This window comes from Castor canadensis, chromosome 13 (assembly GCF_047511655.1).
Source record: "Castor canadensis chromosome 13, mCasCan1.hap1v2, whole genome shotgun sequence".
Classification (NCBI taxonomy): domain Eukaryota; kingdom Metazoa; phylum Chordata; class Mammalia; order Rodentia; family Castoridae; genus Castor; species Castor canadensis.
The window spans coordinates 75,033,427-75,055,353 of NC_133398.1; the positions used below are offsets into that span (position 1 = coordinate 75,033,427).

Consider the following 21,927-nt stretch of genomic DNA (forward strand, 5'->3'; position numbering starts at 1 on the left):
AGTTATTGTTAGTCTTTTGAGGAGTCACAGTGCCTTGCCTTCTTTTTCTATCCATATTTCTATTTTGTGTTTTACTCCTCTACTTTTGATTAGCTAGTTGGGGGTCACTATCATCTGTTTTCTTAGAAGTAGCAATAGAAGATGTGGGAAAGAGAACAGAGGCCTTTAATTTTTTTTATATTAACTCTGTTCACTGTAGCAATAATAAAGTTAGAAAGTGTGTTGAATTGATTAAAAAAGAAAATATTATAAACAAACTTGTAGCTGCTGCTGAAGACATGCTTAGATGAAAACTTAGAGTTTTAAGTGAAAAGAAGGCATCTGGAAATTTAATGAAAAGGATGAGTGAAAAAACTCCAAGAAAAAAAATTGAAACAGAAATTGATGAAAACAAACTATTTTGATAAAGCCAAGATGTTCTCTAAAAATTTATTAAAATTGACATCTTCTGAAGTCATTCATTGATCAAGAGTTTGAACTTGTAACACATTCTCAAAGAGGGAAATTCAATGTAGAAGGGAGGACTGAGGGCAAATATTAAACAATAGGCACAGAAGTTTCATAACAATTAAGTATAGTAATATAGAAATCAACTGAATAAAATAATAATGATATGATTTGTGACTAATTTGGGGACATTAATCAAGATGGAACAAAATTTTATAATGGACAATTACTACATGCAGAGCAGGACTAGAATCCAGGCTGAAGAGCTAAAATGTTCTTGAATTCTTCTTAAGAAAAAAATGATAGTAACTGTGTTAAAAAATGAGAACAATAAGCAAAGACATACAATATTTCTTCCACATAACAAGAGGTGACAAAGGAGGAATAAAGATGTTGTAATCAATGCAAAAGGAGATAGGCAAGAGGAAGAAGGGACCAGGACAGAAACTGCTCGCTTCTTTCCCACCCTCCCTCATATAACAGCTACTGAATGTACATATGAGTCCAAATATTTAGAAAAGTTTTAAAATCTTTATTTTCCCTTATCAGTAAGTGCAGCTTTGTTACTGTACTCTGTTGAAGCAGTTATACTTTTCGGAGAAGAACTTCTGAAAATGTAATGGGAACTAGTTCTTTGCCATATTTCTTCCCCTTTCTCCACTCTGAATCCTGGAATTTGAGTGTGAGGGTGGAAATGTAGCATTCTTTTCTCATCAAGAGGCCAAGAGTCATTGAAGCAGTGAGCTAGAAGGAGCCTCTGTGTGACACTCTTCCTGCCCTGGATGACCTACTTAAAATCCCTGTTTATTTGAGAAAGAAATCCATTTCCAAATGGAATATTTGTTTTGGGTTTTCCATCATGGACAGCAAAACCTACTCCTATATGTCATGAGGAAAAACACAAAGCACAAAGTCACTCAGTAAACACAATAGGCATAAATAGACATAAAGGATGAAATCTGCATATATGTTAAGTACATATTAAGTATAAATACTTATTAAAAGCAGAACTTTTTAGATTGGATTCAAAAGCATTTTAGTTTTATAATCTTCAATCCCAAATCAAAAATACAAGGACAATGGAAGGTTGAAAGCAAATGCTGTTTTATTAAACAAAGTAATTAGTTTTACAGAGAAAAAAATGTCAGTGCAAGTTTGGTTGGTACTGTTTAGTCATAATCAGAAACAGGAAATTCAAGGTAAAGATTTATTTAAGGGAGATGATAATGAACTCAGATAGTCTTAAAATATAAACTAAAGGTCAGAAGAGGTAGGAAATTTGAATGAAAACAAGTAGAATAAATAACAGAGTTAGGTAGGGGTCTGTGTGGTAGTACAGTGGTCAAACAATACCACAGGTGGCTGAGCCACACACAGAGTTTCTAGTCCAGTAGATTGCATGAAAAATCACTTCAGTTTTATATTCTTTAAAACTCAGACCTAAAATATTGGGATATTGCAAGGCTGAAAGTCATTATTTCATTAAATATTAATTTATAGGAAAAGCAGCAAAAAATTGCCAGTGCCTCAAGTTTAGTTGTTGTTTTATATCATAATCAGAAGCTGTAACACTTAACGTAGCACACTAAAGCTGTAACACTGTAACAAACACTTTAAGCTTGGTGGTCTAAACTATACATAATTATTCTCATAATTTTATCTTTTTCCTCTCATAATTTTAGAGCCGGTTTCAATGGGTGTATCACCCATAATGTTTAACAAGAACATGTTAAACAAAACCACTTGTCCTATAGAGACTTAAATGTACCATTTCTTTTAGCAACCACACTTAATAGTGAGTGTATTGATTGTACTAGGTGAGAAAGACATCGACTAAATTTCAAAAACAAGAGATTATGATGACATATGTGAAGAGCAGGAGGAATCAGTAGGCCAAGAAATTTTGGTTAGTTGAAGAAAAATAGCAGATGAACTGAAATTAGCCAGCAAAACCCACACACTCAAATTACACTTCTGTTTTACAAATCAGCTTACCATAAAACACACATTACCTTGCCACAAATGAGGTGAGATATTCCAAAGGTCATACTTTGGAAACACATTTGCAAAGTATTAAAATTACATAGTTAATTTTAAAACCTGAACATGAATAAGAATGATATGGTATCTGATAAAAGCATAGTCATCAGATATGTAGAGATATGTACAATGCTGGATTAAGCAACAGGCAGATTTATCATTTACGCTTAAGGCAATAGAGGAGGTTCCTGGATGTGTCCCATGACTAAGCAAGAATTTTAGCTCAATGAATTGTCTAAGACTTGGAAATCAGAAAATAGGAGAAAAGGGCTGGAAGAAAGCACATTTAAGAGATGAATATTATGATTATTATTTCTGTCTCTTACTCTGTAAGTTTATGTGTGTGTGTATGTGTGTATTTGTTTAATTTGGCTTGCCCCTAAGTAGGAAAAGAAGATGAAATAGCCCTTGTCAAGAGTCCCAAGTTGAAGTACCAGCTCCAGCCCTCCCCTGCTGCAGAAGCCTTACATGCAATTAAAATCACACAAACCCATGTCATGAAGTGTGCTTCCTTTGTTCTCACCAGAGCCATGTATCCTACTGCAAGACAAGTGAAGGAAAAAATCTCTTACCCATGCAGCTATCCTAACAGCCTACTTTTCTACAAAATAAACTCTGGGATCAGCTGATGCCTCTGAAATATACATCTTGTGCATTGTGGTTTCTGAGCAGAAAAGATCTGTCCTTCAAGTGAATTCAAGGCTGAATAATGACTGATGTATAATGATACTTAGTAAATATTTGTTGGAATGATATGAGAAAGTATGGATACCTGCTTGAACGTTGTTTCCTTTATATTCAGTAATTCCTGGTTTAAAGAAGCCTTTCTTACATAATTATTCAACAAATCCAATCAAGCATGGGTTCATCCAAAGAATGAGACAACATGGCCAAGTATCTATGAAGCCTTGTGCTTTCACTTCCAGGATATCAACTAAACCGGTGTTTGAATCCATAAAAGCTGTGGATCTGGGAGAAGAGGAGAGCAACTAAACCACTGTTTATGCAAACATGTTAAGTAACAGCTATCATGCAATCGTGCATTTAACTTAAGCACATTTATGAAATAGAAACAACCTGATTTTCCAAACAGAAAGAAATTGAGAGAAAGAGAAATGTTCAAAGAGCACAGGACTTTGTATCTGCTCTTCAAACAAGAAGTGTGGTATAGCCAAGGACTTTGGAACGATAGTGTCTTATAATCTAGAGGACTGGCTCAGGTACCAAAACTGATCTGTCTCCTTTTATTGCAAATGAAATTTTATTGAAAACCACATCCACTCATTAATTTACCTACTGTCTAGAGTTTCTTTAATCAGAGTTTTAACAGAAACCATCTGACCCAGAAAGACGAAAAATATTTATTATCTGTCCTCTACAGAACAAATTTGCCAATCCCTTCTTAAAATGAATGAAAGGTTAAGCACAAATGTCTGCCTGGGTCACTATTGACTTGGAGAACTAGAGCGGCTGATTCTGAACCTATCTGGGAACTCTCTTATGGAGAAGAGGGCAGAGAGAAAAAAGAAGACAAGCCCTGGTTTTGGAGCAGGACTGGCCTGAAATGAGAGTTTTGGCCTTTTACTTATTAGCACTTGATGGTAAGCAAGTTGTTTACCCTCTCCCTGTCTCTAAAATGGGAATACCAGGTAAGGGTGGAAAGAGAAAGTGAGGTTCCAATACCAGACACTTCTAAGTCCTTGCCCCATCTAAGTCCCATACTTAGGGAGCTGGCGATTTCATTAGGAAGGAGTTGTTACTGTTAATGAGAGTATCCAAAGAATTTTATTGTGTTTCCTTTGCAGCTTTTGCTGTAGTTTCAATGCAATAAAGCATTGTATATTCTCATGGGAGTCCTACAGCTTAAAATTGTCCTTTATGAAATTTCCCAGTTGGAAACACTAAGAATTTAAGTTGTTTAATTCTTTCTTTGTGCATTTGTCTATAGTGATGACTGATAAATATGGCCATCTTCCAAATCTAGAAGTTACTTTCATTTTAGGTGAATTTTCCCAAATGACTGCCATACAGCTAGTTGTGGTGGCTGTGTATGACAGTGTACTCTGAGTTACCAAAAAATTTTGCTGACTTATCTGCTGTCTTATAGAAAACAAAGAGTGTTAGATCTCCTGAACTCATGCTAGGTCTACTTACACAGCACTGAATATACACTGGCTTGATTGAATTTTTACAAGCTGGCCCTCCCCGCTGCAGCACCCTGAGAGACTAATTGATTTGCTGACAGCTCTGTCCTGAGGACAACTGGCTAGGATCCTCTACTCCCTAGTTCCTACTGAAGAAAAATGCCCTTTTTGACCTTTTTCAGTTCTCAAATTCTCTGATTCCAAGTCTGTCAGAGAACTGAAAGTTACGTAATAGTATGACAAGTCAAAAACAAAACAAAACAAAACAAAAAACATAAAACAAAAACCCCTCCAAGAGCCAAACCAAAAAATCTGGCTTTAGTGGTCAGAGCAACTGCACCAAATATCCTTAACACAGGTTTCAGCTTTGTAAATTAATTCATACATAAATAGTGCACTAGCTCCAGATACAACTTCAGTGCTTGAGTGCTGGATTCTTAAGGATTTAAGTTTAAAGGCAAAAGCCTCCTGTCTTGGGTGTTACAAAGAAGATGTGTCTGTTCTGCCCTAAGTCTGTTCATCCAATCATATTCAAATATGCAAATAAACCTCAACCTCATGTAGATAAAAGGAACAAACAAACCAAGTGCTCTATCAGAATCAAATTGCTGAGCCTGTCGCTTGTGTTCCCAGAACCGAATCAGAAATGCAGTCTGGTGGAAAGTCAGACTTACCTACGCCCCTCGCCAATTTGAAGATTCAGTATACTAAGGTTAGTATAACTTTTATGTGCTGTTTTCCTCAGGTTTGTAAAGAGTACATCTATTAAAGCATAAAATGCCAATTTAACTCATCTCTGTCAGGAACCCTTTGTAAATGCAAAAACAAAATGTTTGTAAAATTCAAGTCTGGGTTTAGTGTACTGAACAAATAGTGAATTCTAAATCATATCTGGTCAAACAACTTTTCATAAATTTATTTTTTAAAATAACTCCAAGTGAAAGGAGTTCTGTTCTGTGTGAAACTTTCATGTACCAGAAGTCAGTGGACTTTAGTAAGCTGTTCTACTAACTTCAGTACATCCAGCCTGTGTGAAAAGTGAGGCAAACAATCACTGGAAGAACTTACTAGAATGAATCAAACAAGTGGAATTTCTTTAAAGGAAAAGCAGACCATACTGTAATAATATAACGTCCCTATATTTTTAATAAAATATATGTTAGTAACATACGATTTAAGTATGATAATTGGATGAAGCTATTTCATAAAACTTCAAAGACTTGTATTATTTTGCATATTTTGGGAAAGAAACCATGCATATTTATTCCTCCAGCCAAATTGTTGCTGTCAGAGCACATGTGTAATTGCTAACAGGTAAGAACTTAGAGAAACAAGAGCAAGAGCCCGATTTAGACTTCAGAATTTTTAGCTTTAGAGAAGTAGGAAATGTTGTTCTGAGAGTTTCTCTGAATTTTGGCCTATTTCACATATAAGTGCCTGTTTTCCTCACACATTCCAACTCTCCAAAGTGAAAATTGAGACAACAAAAACAGTCTAACCTGCATCTTCTCTCAATTCTGGACCAGCACTGCAGTTCATTTGAACTCTTTAACATGCACAGAATGATGGTGTTTTTGTCTGAGTAATTGTATTGGTGTGAACAGGCAAACAAGGAGGTTTGTCCTCTATCCATTTTTTTTACCAAATACCTAACATCATATTGTACTCATGTCCAGCATGTATAATCCTGATTGCTGTCATTGGAGATATTTAACTTTAAATATCAAGAAAGGAAGAATTGTCTGAATGTTAAAACAGGTTACAACAAAGGCACCTGAATGCCATATTTATTGTAGCACTATTCACAATAGCTAAGTTATAGAAACAGACAAGATGCCCCACTACTGATGAATGGATTAAGAAAATGTGATATTTATATACAATGGAATTTTACTTAGCCACAAAGAAGAATGGAATTTTGCCATTTGTAGGTAAATGGATAGAAGTGGAGAACATCATCTTAAGTGAAGTTAGCCGGGCTCAGAAGGCCATAAGCTGCATGTCCTCTCTCACATGTGGAATACAGACCTAATACAAATACAGCAATATTATAAAAAACTAATCACGTTGGGGGGAGGGCATCACATACAAGAAGGGTAGGGTAAAAGAAGGAAACAAAGAAGATGAATATGATTGATATACTCTCTACAGTAGAATGAATGTAGAATTCAGAAACTACCATAAGAAAGAAACTAAGGAAGAATGAAAAAAAAAAAACAGAGGTGAACCAGTTGTGATTATAATACATATATACATGGAAATATCACAAGGAATCTCCCTGTGTAACTAGCTTTATTTAAAACAGGCAAATTGTCTTTTTTTTTCTTTTTTCTTCTACAAAATCAGTGAACAAGAGAGTAGAATAAGTCCTGCCAGGGTGAAGGATTGGTACCAGTGGGAGGGGGAATGTGGCAGGAAAACATGGTAGAAGGATCAATAAGGTCCAAAAATGTGTCTACATGTATGTAAAAGAAAAAATGATACCTGTTGAAGCTATTCCAGGAATTGGCAGGGATAAATGACAGCAGTAGAAGGAGTGAATACAAGAATGATTTTTTTAATGCATTGTAAAAACTTTTGTAAGTGCCACAATGTACCCCAACCTAGCACAACAGTAAAAACAATCCAGAAAAAAAGCACTAAACTTCATATATTCTAATATAAAAACATATTTTAGTTATGTACAAAACACATAGGAAATTAAAAAAAAGCTCAGTCCATACGTCTTCTTTAAAAGCCTTCTTTAAAACTACATACGTTGGCCCTGTGTGGTGTCCCATACCTGTAATTCTAATTACTCAGGAGACAGAGATCAGGGGATTATAGTTTGGCTCAAGTTTGCACAAAATGTTAGTGAGACCCTCATCTAACCAATAGCTGGGCATGGTGGCATTGCTTATCATTTCTGCTAAATAGAAAGCACAAATGAGAGGAGTGTTGTCCAGGTCAGCCCAGGCAAAACCAGAAGATCCTATCCCAAAAATAACTACAGCAAACTAGGATGGGAGTGTGGCTCAAGTGGTAGATTGTCTCCCTAGCAGGCACAACGCCTTGAGTTCTCTGAATACCAAACCAAACAAAAAAATAACTAAAAAAGTATATATCAGCTACCTATGATTTGAAATTAAACAAATTACTTCCTATTATCATAAACCTAAAAAATTTATAATATAACAAATAGTAAATTAAGGGATGTAAAGAGAAAAGAAATCTTGCATTTGACCAAAACACAACATATCTTTATTCATCATACAGGAACTATTTCATTTTTTTCCTTAAAAACAAGAAATAACTTAAGATTTAAAAAGCCATTGGTTTAAAAAAAAAGTAAAAAAAGAATCAGATTTCATCCTTCCATTCAACTGATGTTCATACATATATCAATTAAAAGTCACACTTACTAATTTGTTTTTGTCAAATATTTTTCTCTGGTAAATTTCAAACCTTTTCTTAATGAAATGCAAATTCAAGACTGCAAAGGTTGAAACTCAGACTTTTTAAATGACACATCATGCTTTTCTCACATTTCTGATCCTTTATAGTGCACACAGAACAAAATTCCAAAATTTCTGGATCTCTCTGGTTTCTTTCACTAAGAAAGGTTCACTAAGAAATCTAGTACCTATTTTATCTGAACATAAACTATATAAACTATGAGATACTCTTTCCAAAAGAAGAATAAAACCCCTATAACTTTAAAATGTCAATGAAAAATATACCATGAATCACTTTTTCTTAGCAAGCTTCTTTCAAAATTCCACCCTAAAGCCGCTTTAAGCAGTAAAATAAAGCATCAGAAAATAATCAACTGTGTCACCTGATCACCACTAGCTGCAAATGAAAGTGTTCAGATTAGTGGTGGAAAATGTGAGCAATGATTTATAAAGATTATGAGGTTTCTGCTCGTGCCCCAAATTCTCAGCTATTTAAGGGAGAAAACAACTGCTTTCTTCAGTTTACATTTTCTAAGTGTCGAAATGACTTCATGCCTTCATGAAACTGAAACATACTGTTTTATTTTAGTGTGCTATGCACTTGTACTTGTGTGTACAGGTGTGAGTTTATAGATAAAATATCAAGACACAACCAAAAAATTTGAGAGGATAAGGATATGCAAAATTTAGGCAGTTGTGTAATTCTATATTATAAGTTTGTAGAAACTTCCAAAATTTGCTGCATAGTTAAATGCTTTTATTATCTACCTTCTCTACATTCCTACAGATCTTCATAAACAATGAATGGCACAATTCAGTGAGTGGCAAGAAGTTCCCTGTCCTCAATCCTGCAACTGAGGAGGAAATCTGCCAGGTAGAAGAAGGGGATAAGGTGAGTTTCTAAACACTGCTGTGTCATGCCAAGGTTTCTTGTCTCACCACTGTGAGCTCCAAAGTTCCACTGCAAGTTCAAAAAGACATGTCATGGACATATGGCTCCTTGAGAAATCCAGACAAATTTTCTAAGTTATCCTTGGTCATGGAAACCAATATCCATGGAATGACGAGACGCTGTGCTCTGGGTGTTGTGGTTATCTTTTTAATAGAACTTTTCTTCATTGTTTTCCAACTGAAATAGAATACAAAGAGAAATATTATATAAACAGACTAAGAAGGAATTGACCACAAAGTTAAAAAGGAGATGAATCCTTTACTTATATAAAATTTTTTATGTGACTAAAGTAATTAAAAGGTAATATAAGAATTTAAAACAATGTAATATAAAGTTATTTCACTAAAATCATTGAATTAACAACAATAAATGCCTTTAAAGTTGAATTTTAAAATGACTTAAATTGAATATTGAATTAAAAGATGATAAACTGTCGCTAATAATAATAACAAAAATGAAAAATTTGTATAATTCACATTTTTAAATTCTAATTGCTCTTTTAATTCAGTACTTCAGACAACTGTATGAAGATGATACTATTTTTCATTGCATTTACAAATGATAATAAACTGGAAAGATAGAAAGTTGAGTAATTTACTCCAACTTATGTTGCTAATAAGACATGAAATCAGCATTGAAATGTCATCTTCCTAACCCCAGGCAGAGCCTGAGACTGGCAGGGTTATTCCTTTACCTAGTGATTATTGTAAAAGTAAGACAGGGTGATATTTAATAGCTGAAGGGGTGAGGAGAACAAAATGCTTCAAAACTTCGATCTGAAGTATATGCAAAAATGTGTTCATGGGTTTCTCTTTTCCATTTATTCATACATGAGTGCAATATTTCTGCCATTTCTCCTTCCTTCTCCTCACCCCTCTCTCTGCCCCCTGCATGTTCATGTTTCTTATTAATTTTGAAATAATTTTTCTGCTGTTTAGTTGCACAGAATACCAAGCTTTAAATCTCTGTATTATAAAACACAAAGACATAAAAAAATTTGTCTTCATGAAAAAGACTATTGGAGTTAAGTCAACAACATTCAGAGACAATGCCATTTATGAGACAATGTTTCAGTTGATTGTAGCAATCACACGTTCCTGTCCAGGTTCCATTCCTTCATTACTTCAGCCTCAACCATGAGATCACAAATCTCAAGGTACTGACTAAACTGGACAGTTCTAATCCAAGACAGCAATAGAGCTGGGGAACTTTCTGGATTTGGGAGAGGCACTGAATTCAACTTGCAGTATTATCAGAACAAAGTGAGACTCAAAGTTGAAAGGACAGGAGTATGGAGTTTAAGTTCTGGAGTCAACAATTTGAGAAGTAGAAACAGAATCAAATAGATATGTATCACTCACTTTCAGATTTCACTTTCTGTGTATCTTGAAGAGTTCATTTATGCATAAATTCTTCATTGCCCAGACCAAGGTCTTAAAGAATTTCCCTCTTTTCTTTTAGCAGTTTCATATTTTCTAGTCAGTTTTGGGTGAATGATCCATTTGAGTTGACTTTTGTGTAAAGTGGTAGAGTTCTAGATTTATTTTTTCCTCATGTAGATGCCCAGTTTTCTCTGCATCATTTATTGAAGAGGCTCCCTTTCAATAAATTTTCCCTTTGTTGAAAATCAGTTGTCTGTAGATGTGTGAAGAGGTGCATGATTTTGATAGCTAAATAGTTTATGACTGGAAGCTGTTGTGACAATCACTTTTTACCTTCATGAATTGCAGGAAGGCCAAACTTGAGCAGAAAAATACTGATCATTCCTTGGAAAGGGCTATAGGGATCAGAAGCCTGTATCCTAGGAAGTATTCCCAGAAATAAGAGAAAAATATGCTCTTACATTTAAAAAAAGAGGAATGAATACCTTTTATTAGGGACTTCTGTAGACTCATATGTTATTATTTTACCTCAAATATCCCTCTACTTACTTGAGTGACTGTAGCAAAGCTGAGGAGTTGAAATTTAAAAAATGCTTATGCAAGCACAAGCACACACACACACACACACACACACACACACACACAGGTGTACACACATCAAAGGAGTAGCTGGGAAGCCTGGGGTAGTTAGAGGAGAAAAATTGTGAACATAAAGTCTGGGAAGGTGAGATGTGGCCCAGTACAGGGGTTTGCCCCTGGGAGTGTTGATGAAATGAAGCAGATGAAAACATTGAAAGGGAAATTGATAAGATGCAACTCGATGAGGAAGATTAGCCTGTTAGCAATTGGAGAAGAAGAGCACGAACTTGGAAACCTGTTGATACTATGAAATAATAAGAGCCTAGAATAGTAGAAGGCTGTGAAAACTGAAAGGAAATGTAAAAATACAGAATTGCTGAGAGTAAATTTAATATAGTTTTGTCTTTTAGGACAGCAAAATTGTCTCATCTAATGAGCACTTAACCTGATGTCTCTCACATTGAAATTGTGTGTCAAGGGTTATTGTATGTTGTCCTTAATACAACCCTGTGATTCAATTTACGCTGATTTTAAAGGAAACTGAACTTTAGAGAAATTGTGGCCCAGCATACATATTTCACTTTAGAATACATGGGCCCTCTCTACTCATAAACTCTTCATCTGTGGACTTCACTACAAAGATCAAAAATGTTTGGCTCTTACTGACATAGACTAAATAATTGGTATACCATGGTTGTGTTGATACTGAATATGTAGATATTTTTTCTTATTTCTCTAAACAATACAACAACTGTTTACTTAATGTTTACACAGTATTAGGTATTATAAGTAATCTAGGGATGAGTCATAGCATTTGGAAGGCTGTGCATAGGTAAATACTGCATCAATTTATAGGAAAGTCTTGGACATTCTTAAGATTAGGCTATCTACAAGGGAATCCTGAAACTAATGTCCTATTAGATAGTGAGGACTGCCTGTGATTTTAGTTATAATATAATGGAGTGATGATAGTATGATTTAGTTTATGTTGTACCTGTTTGATTGAATATTTCATTACTCTATAACTAGCAGACTGATGATAAGAGAATGCTAAGAATGGAGTGTGTATGAAATCTTAGATCAATGAATGGATGGTTGGATGCTTCAAACCTTACACAGCTAACAAAGAGGAATATGAATTCAAATCTAAAGCTATAAATTTATTATCATTGCTCTATTTCTGCTCCTGCAATATTAAACATAAGATGTAGGAAAAGAAGAGGATCAAAAACGCATAACTATAAGACCATCTTTGTTTATAGCAACATTTTCACGGGATGTATTTACATGGTAGAATTATTTATCTTGAAACCAATTTCACCACATCCCTTTGGGAGGTCAGGATGCCTATGTTAATCCATATTTGGCTAAGGCCAAAACAGAACAGTTAGCAGAAGGACCCAAATGAAAGCTATGTCATGCATATCTGTTTAAACACAGAGCTGCATTTATTCCATGAGCCATGGAATCCACAGATCATGCTGGCAATCTCAGATTCTTGTGGTTTGCCTTTTTTCTCAAAAAATGGTCTCTAAATTTAGTTTGGAAAAGGTTACAATTTGTAGCATAAAACAGTGTCCAAATATAAGCAATACGTATGATTAAGTGAACATCTAAAATATATGTATTTCTCACCAAAGCAAGAAATAGATGCATATTCTTATTGCATACACTCATCATTCTCCCAAAAGTTTGGCAGTGAGATAATCAGTGATATATTATATGAGTCTTGCTTGTAGTCAGTATAATTATTGCTAAATCAGACCAGATTATTCCTCTAAGTTACCCTTCTTGTATGAAACTAATTCATAACAGTTCGATGATAAATACAGATAATCCCAGATGTACTACTGTATTTGAAAGTGTGGTTTTCCAACTTTAATAAGAGGCAATAGTGATACACTTTCAGTAGAAGCTGTGCTTTGTCCTTTGATCTTTTCCCAAGTTTGCATAGGCCATACTATATTCTTTCAAGATGCAGGGCAAGGCTTCCTACCAGACACACAATCACAAAGCTAAAAATCAATACCCTGTACAGTGTACTGCATTCAAGAAATTAAATGGGATAGTCAAAACTTTATTACAAAATAGGTGTTCAATGTTCTGTGCACGTGAAAATAAGGCAAGGCTAAGCTATAACACTTGATGAGTCTGGAGTATTAAGTGCATTTTCAATTTATAGCATTTTATACTTATCAAGATCTGCCAGAATGTAATCCTATCACAAATCAAGGACCATCCATATTAAAAAATAGTTTATTAGCATTTTAATTTGCAAATTTGTGAGTATGAGCCTACTTAGCCTTGGACCAATCTTCTCACTTTCTTTTTTCAGTTTATTTATGTATAAAATGAGGAAACATATTTGTTCCATAAATTATTCATAACTGATTGAGCTAATAAGTGTAAAGTTGTTAGAATATTAATTGAATTAAAGTTAACATTCAAACTATCCTGTTGAAATAGGATACAGTAGCAACTATTAAAATATGGTAACAGTTATATTCTAGGAAATCAAATATTTGATAATTGTGTTGAGTTTATCTAAAGATTACTCAAGAGTCATTCCAACATGCTGTAGTGGAGTGTATAGAATGTGCTAGTCTTTGGGCTAATGGAGTCTGTTTATGAGGAGCCCTGGCCTATTTTACAGGGTTATTGCCTTTGTATTTGCCAATCCAATGGGTTAGCCCTACTGAATTGACTGCTGTGTCATTTACAGGCAGATGTTGACAAGGCAGTGAAGGCTGCAAGACAGGCTTTCCAGATTGGCTCTCCATGGCGTACTATGGATGCTTCACAGAGGGGACGCCTGCTCTTCAAGCTGGCTGACTTAATTGAAAGAGATCGTCTGCTGCTAGCAGTGAGTATTGGTAATTTGGTTTAGTGAGCACGATAAGGACGAATTTCCTTCCTCTACTCCAGGTCTCCTACAATGATGTATTGGGTTACACAAATTTACTGGGCCCTGTATTCTATTGGTGGAATCTCTCATCACTTTTATTAGAAGTTCTTAAATGATAACTATGTTAATAGTGCTCAAACCAGGAGGTTCCTAGTTGAAAATTCTAAAGGCGAAAATTTGCGGATGAAAGATCCAGGTGTTAAATTGGTGTTATGTAGATTGGTTGTACCCAGGTGGAAAATGAAAATTTAAAATGATTATTGAAGCATGATTATTGTCACTAACACTCAATTATTACAATAGATTACAAGTGAAATCTTGTTGGAACTCTGATCTGACCATAGAAAGTAGGTGCCATTTTTACCAGCTAGCTATATTTCCAATTGTCAGCAACTCCTAGAACATTGGTTAACTGGAGGATACTCAGCTATAGTGATATAAGGGACACCAGGGTTTATAAACTGGGATCTCAGCACCCGTTTCACTAGGATCTTTCCCGGTGACCATAAACAAATTATTATAACACTTATTTTTTTGGAAAACAGATTTAGATGTGATGATTCAAGATTCCATCTAGTTCTAAAATTATCTAGCACATGTTTGTTGAAAATATTAAGTATACATTTTTAAACTAAAATTATTGTGGAATTTATATATGAGAATTGATCTGTTTTTCAGACAATGGAGTCAATAAATGGTGGAAAACTATTTCCTCCAACGTACCTGATGGAGTTAGGAATGTGTATCCAAGTAGTACAGTACTGTGCAGGGTGGGCCGACAAGGTCCATGGCTACACCATACCGAGTGGTAAGTAGATTGAGGAAGCCACAATTGTGAGTTTAGGGGTGAGAAGATAACAAAGCTGAATATTTTCAAACTCTTCCTTTTAAAGATGCAAATCAAATTAGGCAGAATTATTTTCCCCTCAACTTTAAACCAACACAGTTATGATTGTGGAAATCTTGTTAAGGTTCAATAAATGCTTGTTTAAGTTGTTTCTGCATAATCATGCAGAAGGCAACATGGGATATGTTAGAAAATATTACAGTAAGAGCATTCTTACAACTACTATCACTGATTTGAAGTAATTTTCTGTCAAGTCCCAAACATTTAAAAGTTGGTCCCTGAAATTGTTTATTTGGGTTTTATTCCATAGTGACATTTATACCCTTTCCATAATGTAATTATTTAAGTATTTTGCATGTTCTAGGATGAATCTGTTATGCTCATCTGTGTGCATTCAAACTCAGTATAGGACAGACTATTTAAATTAATTCATATTGATTTGTTTCAAATCGCTTCGAAGCAAGATGAGACTATTTTTATAGCCTGGATTAAGAATCTCTGTATGTAAATGTTTATGTATGCATTATTTAGTAAGATATACACACTCCAGAACAGACATTTGAAAATGTATAATTTGGAAACTATTAAGGGTAAAATTTAACTCCCATACAGGTGTTGACTTTGGGAATATATATCCAGGACTGGCTCTGTTATCCATTTCTGATCTAATTGGAGCACCCAGTGGGTTAGAAGTAGTAGCCTGGAAGTTAATAAAAGGGGAATGAGACAATACTGGTACCAAGAAGTGCTGGGCTATTTTAGTAGCTGTGTAATTTATCTTCAGAAAACAAGGGAAAATCAAGTAAAGTCCCAATGGTTCTTGAGAAGGAGAGTGCTTGATGTGATAGCCAGGAAGCTTCTGTGAGAACTAGAACAGAGGTGAACACAGAGAACAAAGCTCTCAGGAACTCAGTCAAATCCTGATGGGAAGGAAATATCTGTAACTTCAGGCCATAGGATTAAGAGAATTTGCTTTCTTGTTTAGTAGGCAAAAGAAAAAAAATATTTTAGAACAAGTTCTTAGATAGGATTATGTCTTGTAGGGAGATATTACCATTTGTAAATCATATTCCTTTTTTAAAAAAAGATTATATTAGTGGTAGAACTTTGAGCAGTTGGAAATATAGTAGAATATGGTTCTTCTCTTAGACAGAGATGACTGTGCATTCTTTCTCACTGATTTTGCATAAAACTTTGAGGATAAGGATGGTAAACAAAATAGGCCTCCTAAGTGATGAGAAAGTTATCTTTCAGTTATTATCAAAACTTGCTTTCACTTAACTGTTTTATGGTTCCTGTCCTTCCAATATACCATTTGAGGGCTCAATATTTTATTTTGTCAAAGGGTTGAGGTATGTTCTTTCTTCCTTTTTAAAAATTACTTTTCACGTATTCCTCTCCCATCAACTTCAAAACATCCTTCACTGAATGCCAAATACATTTACCTTTATAGTACTGTGCTTTGCTTTATTTTCTAGATGGAGATGTTTTCACATATACAAGACGTGAACCTATTGGTGTTTGTGGCCAAATCATTCCTGTAAGTTGTTTTTCCATATAATTCCCAACTAGGGAGAGGGAATCTCTAATTATATTCAATTTGGTGTTAAAACTCTTTAACACAAAGGAATGCTTACATATGCACAGTCTTTTTTAAATGTATTATTGTGGTATTTGGGATACTTTGTGACATTGACAAAAGTGCTTAGAATATATCTTAGTGAGACTCACCCCTTCCATTATTCTCCTTTATCTCTCCTCCTCCTCCTCTTAGAATAGTTTCAACTGGTCTCATTGTTTTATTTTCACATATGAGTACATAACATTTCAACCATATCACCCTCCTTCAACCTTTCCTTACATTCTTCCCTGTCCACCAGGAATTGTTTTACATTCTGTCCTTCATGTTTGACAAAAGAAATTTTTGTTTGAAATTTCTATGTATGTATTATATTTGGAAGAGGTTTATCCCCTCTATTTTTCTCCTTTCTAATTTAGTTCCCTTCTTAGAGTGATTTTGGCAGGTTTAAATATGCTATATTCATTCTTGTAGAGAAAGCACTTCAGCCATATTCACCTTCAGTCTTTTTGAATGTCTTGAAGTAAGTCCTGTTGAACCTGTTCTTCCATGTTGGATATGAACTAGGGACTCCAGAAATTCTCCTACATCCTGGTATCTCTCCTGTGGGTTTTTCAATATTATGGCATCAACAATCTTAACACTTTACTCTATGGGTTGCTTTTGAAAATTTCTAATGTATACTCTTTTTAAGAAGTGACAGAGTGCTCATCACAGGTGCTTATGCTGCAGGACAAATACTACTCTCCAATATTCTTTGTTGTCTCTTTAAGACTTCTCACAATGGTCAATAGTAGCAATTAGACATTTTAAATCCTGAAACATATTTGTTAATTATAATGGAAGAAATGATCCCAGAGCCATTTGGAGCATTGTATGGAATGTATTGTACCTTTACTTAATAGGCTGATACCCAAATTCCTCTGTGAGAAAATGGTAGCTTTAAATGGAATCATAATATTTTCTTTTGCATCTTAGAAAGGGGCACTCTCTAAACATGACTAACATATTTTAAAAGGCTAAATATAAACATGGTAATGTGTCCTGAAGTTTTTACATGAGGAAATGGTAATGACTTACCTTTTGTTTCAATGAGATTGAAGTGTAACCTTATCAACCTTTTTAAAGTAATTGACTTTTATTCAAAAGCTGAAAAATGATACAGTACAGTGCTAGACATCTAGCCAAGGCCTGTGTGTGCTAGGTAGGTGTCCTAGAGACATATATCCATTCCCTGCTTCCATGATTAATCTCTGGACAGCTTTTTGAATCAGAAGGACTATTATCAGCACTTGCAAGTGATGGAATCATGCACAAAGAACAAGTCTCTTGTCTTAGTTCACACGGATGCTCAGTGATTTTGTTGAGCTCTGAACCCAAGTATTTTGCTCCAGACCCTAGACACCTATGTCTTTACCAAGATTATTTGTCCTAGGCTGAGGGTATAGCTCAGGGGTAGAGCAAATATACATACAGAAACCATGTGCAAAGTCCTCTGTTCAAACCTCAGAACTGCAAAACAACTTTCCTGGCTATAAATGCTGCTAATAATATTATTGGGTGAACATAATAAATAACCTAAAGTAAAAGGAGAATACTCGTACTTTTTGAGCATAAATAACATATATTATGCTTAATTCTATAGAAAAACATACAGTGATTTTTCCCTGGTAGAATAAGAATTCAAAATTAGAGCGTTTCATCAAATATGAGGCTCTTTCTGCTCACATGTCCTATCTAGGTTACTCAGAACTTATCATGTACTAGTTGTTTTTAGCAATGTACTTAAATGGGATACACTAGATATTACAAGAAACCACAAAATTATTATCTCACATTTCTGGGGGCGGTGTTTTATAAATGTAGAAGTTACATTACCAAATGTGGCTTGGACCAATTCAAATACTCTCCTGTTAAATATTGCTTTCTAGTGGAATGGCCCATTGATTATACTCCTTTCTAAGATAGCGCCTGCTCTTAGCTGTGGAAACACAGTGATTGTCAAACCAGCTGAGCAAACTCCCCTCACTGCTCTTCATGTGGCATCTTTAATAAAAGAGGTAAGGATCCTAAATCAAAACATGCACATGAATTCGAGTCCTAATTTAAACAGTAGGACCTCATTTAGGGTTACTGTATTGTATTGTTTACAAATGGAGTTATCCAGTGGTGGGGATACATGTAGCAGGAGAGATGGCTGGGGTTTCTGGCAGTCAACCCAAATGAGGCTCCACCAGAGTCAGTAACCTTGTGACCAACTATTTCTTTCTTCTGTCCAACTCTCGTGAACATATGTTCATGGTAAAACAAAGAAGTGATCTTTCAAATATTGAATAATAAGTTGGTTTGTAACTGCTACTTGAAGACCTGCTGGCTTTTAAAAATCTGTTTAAATTTAAAGGAATTTTAAATCTGTATGAAGGTGGAGGCCACTGAATTCTGTTTTAAGTGCTTTGCTTTCTAATCTTTTAGGCAGGGTTTCCTCCCGGTGTGGTGAACATTGTCCCTGGTTATGGACCAACTGCAGGGGCAGCCATCTCTTCTCACATGGACATTGACAAAGTGGCCTTCACAGGTTCAACAGAGGTAATGTCACTTACTCAGTTAAGAAGTCTGACATCTTTAATCATCAGAAACATGTCCTATGTAACAAAATTCTTTTTATTAATTAGTTCCTAATTTTAGCCTTTAAATATGCTCATATAGCATAAGCAGATGAAGTTTGGGTGAAATGAAATACTTCTTACAACGTCAGAAGGATTAGTGAATTTATTTCCTTCTCTCATGAGAAATACAGTCACTAATCCTGTGACATGTGATTGTTAAAGTTTGTGATGATAATCACCACAGTGATTTGTATGAATCATTGCAATTGTATCCTGCAGATTAGGAAAATTAAATAACAGAGTTTCTTCCTCAGCTCCTTATTTGAGGTTCTGTCTTCCCTACACTTCCTGAAAGGGAGCCAGAATCTCAACTTCCCTCTATGTTACTGATGTTCTCTCTGGTTCATCTTGGTCAGACAGATAGTAAAAATCAAGACTCCAACCATGCACACAGTGTGGAGAAATAGGTGAGGCAGAGAATGGGGAAATTATCCTGTATCAAGCAAAGACATTCTTGTTTCATTGTGTTATGTTCTGGCATTGCTAGATGTTTAACATTCCTCTCATTTGGTATACAGCATAGAAGATGAGGACTGTACATAATTCCACTTCATAAAGCTGCCTCTGCAAATAGGAAACAAGCCAGGATGTGATAAGATATATACAAAGACCAACAAAGGGGCTTATGGAATGGAATGCTAATTTCCAGATTGTTGCTAGAGTTAGTACTGGGTTTTAAGAAAAAACTTCCTATTTTAACTCTCTGGAGATTGACAAGCAAAAAGAACATTTTAGACAGTGAGTTCTGGGAAATTTAATTTTTTATAATCATAGTTAGCCTCTCCATTATGTATACATTTTAATCACATAGAAAATAGACATAGAAAAAGGTTGCATTCTGAAAATCCCTAATAGAGATAGGGAAGAAACAAACCCTGAATTGAGAATGTCCAAGATATTAAAATAACTATATAATGTAACTATATATATAATAAGTATAACTAAAAATAATTATAACTAAAAATAACTATAAAAATGGTGAACCCACATGTTGAAATCCAAGTTGAGAAAGTAAAAGAAGGAAGGCTCAGATTTTGCAGACTCACATTCTAAACCTTCCCCAGCAGAGACTCCACATACATTTCAGGTTCCAGTTCCTACACTTGCTTCTCCAGTTTACACTGTGGGCTGCTGTTCTGTGATTCCAGTGGCAGCATCACTGCATATTTGCCTCACTCCTCAGCCCAAAGACCGATTTGGGGAGGACATTTGCTTACCTAAAAGGCATCATTGAGATTAGACGATAGAAAACATCTAGATTCAAATTCTTCTTCTACATCTCCAATGTGTCTCTGAAAACTTAAATATCCTTCCTAATTTCAAGTATAATAGGGGCAATAATGTATACTTTACTGAGTTATACAGTATAAAGGTGAACAAGTTAATGAGTAGTAAAGCATTTATGACCCTACCTAGTGTTAGAAATAGCTTTGAGATATTGGGGTGTCACAAGAGAGAGACGACAGAACTCAGAAGCCACTGGGCAAAGCAAAATTTACTTCTACAGAAGGGTATGCAACCTACAAGAGTCTGGGAAGGCAGCTCACCATGTGGCAAGTGTGCTTGGCTTTTATCTCTAGTGTAATGATGCCCTTTGCCTGGATTGGGCCAGTTTTTGGTTCACATTCTACGCAGTTATCTAATTGGAAAGGAGACACTCGGAGAAAGTGACTTTGGAGACAAGAAGTTCAATAGTTCAAGTAAGCAATAACTATCTTAGTTTATCAGCTTCATAACCAGGGCAGCTAGCAGAAGCAGGAACTTGCCCAGCTAAGAAAAATAACACATTGTTCTTAATAGAAGCTTTTATCAGGTTAAGCAGAGTCCATGAAACATGTGGGAAATGAGTTAGTGAGACTAACATCTAACAGCCGTGGTTCCTTTGACATGAAAGACCCAACCTAAGATGATTCTTTCACTGGTACTCAGGAAATGGCCTATTGTGTGTGCGGCCAGAAACTACTCTAGTGTAAGTCCCATGTGATCCCTCTCTGGTTTGCTCCTCATATCTGCTGTTCTAAAAGCCTCCTGATTTTAAAGTCTTCCTATCTGTGTTCCCATGTCTGTGATATATGACTAGGAAAGTGTATGTTCATTGTCTTATTATCACTCCCTTACCAGAATGTTCTTAAAGGCTTCTTATTCATTCTTACTCAGAAGGCAGTATAATAAAAACCTCTGAAAATATGCTGAACAAAATGTTTTTAGAAGTCACACAGAAAATAAATTAGCATTAGTACAACTCAAATGCTTTTAGGAACCCGTTGTTAGTTTCTTTCAGCTTCAGGTTTGTTGTTTGGCTTAAATTAGGGAACGTCCCAATGCCATTTAAGGGACAAGAATTGGATTGCGTTCCTTGTGTTCATTGTAAAAATGAGACCCATTCTATCAAGCTAAGAATTTTAATGTCTCATTAATTCATTTAAAGTAGAACCCCGTCCACACTGTGTAGGTTAGAGCGTTTTCACAAGCATTTCCTCTTTCTGCTTCATACGGCAATGACTGTCATGGAACATACTGTCCACCCAAAGTCTTAACAGTTCCTATCTTTGTCTTTATCACAGACCTCTTTGAGGAAAATGATAAAACTTTACTTTTTTTCCAACTAAGGGAATGAAATCATGGGAGAAAAATCCATAGTTTCTTGTTTTGGACTTAGCTTCATTTGGGTAATACTCAAGGAAGCCTTTTATTTGCCATCTAAACTTGCACTAAGCAAAAATGTAGTCTTTCTTCCTCATTCTACTTATAATCAGCTTTTGGATTAGTTCTTTTGACATCAGAAGGGTCTAGAAAAATACTTCTGATCTTAGTTCATTCCCAAGACAAAAGTTACCTACTTTAGTAGAATTTCTCCAGTAAAAATAAGTTTTAAATATAAAAAAGCCAAAAAATTCACAGAAAGGAGCTGGGAAACTCAAAAGAGTAGAGATAAAAAATGTTATGTAGAAA

The 21,927-nt window shown here is 35.2% G+C and overlaps 1 protein-coding gene across 1 annotated transcript in view; it reads left to right on the top strand.

The window, feature by feature from the left end:
* The first annotated feature begins 5,185 nt into the window (after nucleotides 1–5,185).
* LOC109700567 (aldehyde dehydrogenase 1A1-like) overlaps nucleotides 5,186–21,927 on the top strand; it is a 39,151-nt gene continuing 22,409 nt past the window's right edge. Inside the window, exons 1-7 of the mRNA XM_020185792.2 lie at nucleotides 5,186–5,343; nucleotides 8,853–8,957; nucleotides 13,701–13,841; nucleotides 14,562–14,691; nucleotides 16,209–16,270; nucleotides 18,241–18,369; nucleotides 18,782–18,895. Coding sequence (XP_020041381.1) covers nucleotides 5,278–5,343; nucleotides 8,853–8,957; nucleotides 13,701–13,841; nucleotides 14,562–14,691; nucleotides 16,209–16,270; nucleotides 18,241–18,369; nucleotides 18,782–18,895 — 747 coding nt within the window. The 5' untranslated portion in view covers nucleotides 5,186–5,277. The remainder of the gene's footprint in view (nucleotides 5,344–8,852; nucleotides 8,958–13,700; nucleotides 13,842–14,561; nucleotides 14,692–16,208; nucleotides 16,271–18,240; nucleotides 18,370–18,781; nucleotides 18,896–21,927) is intronic.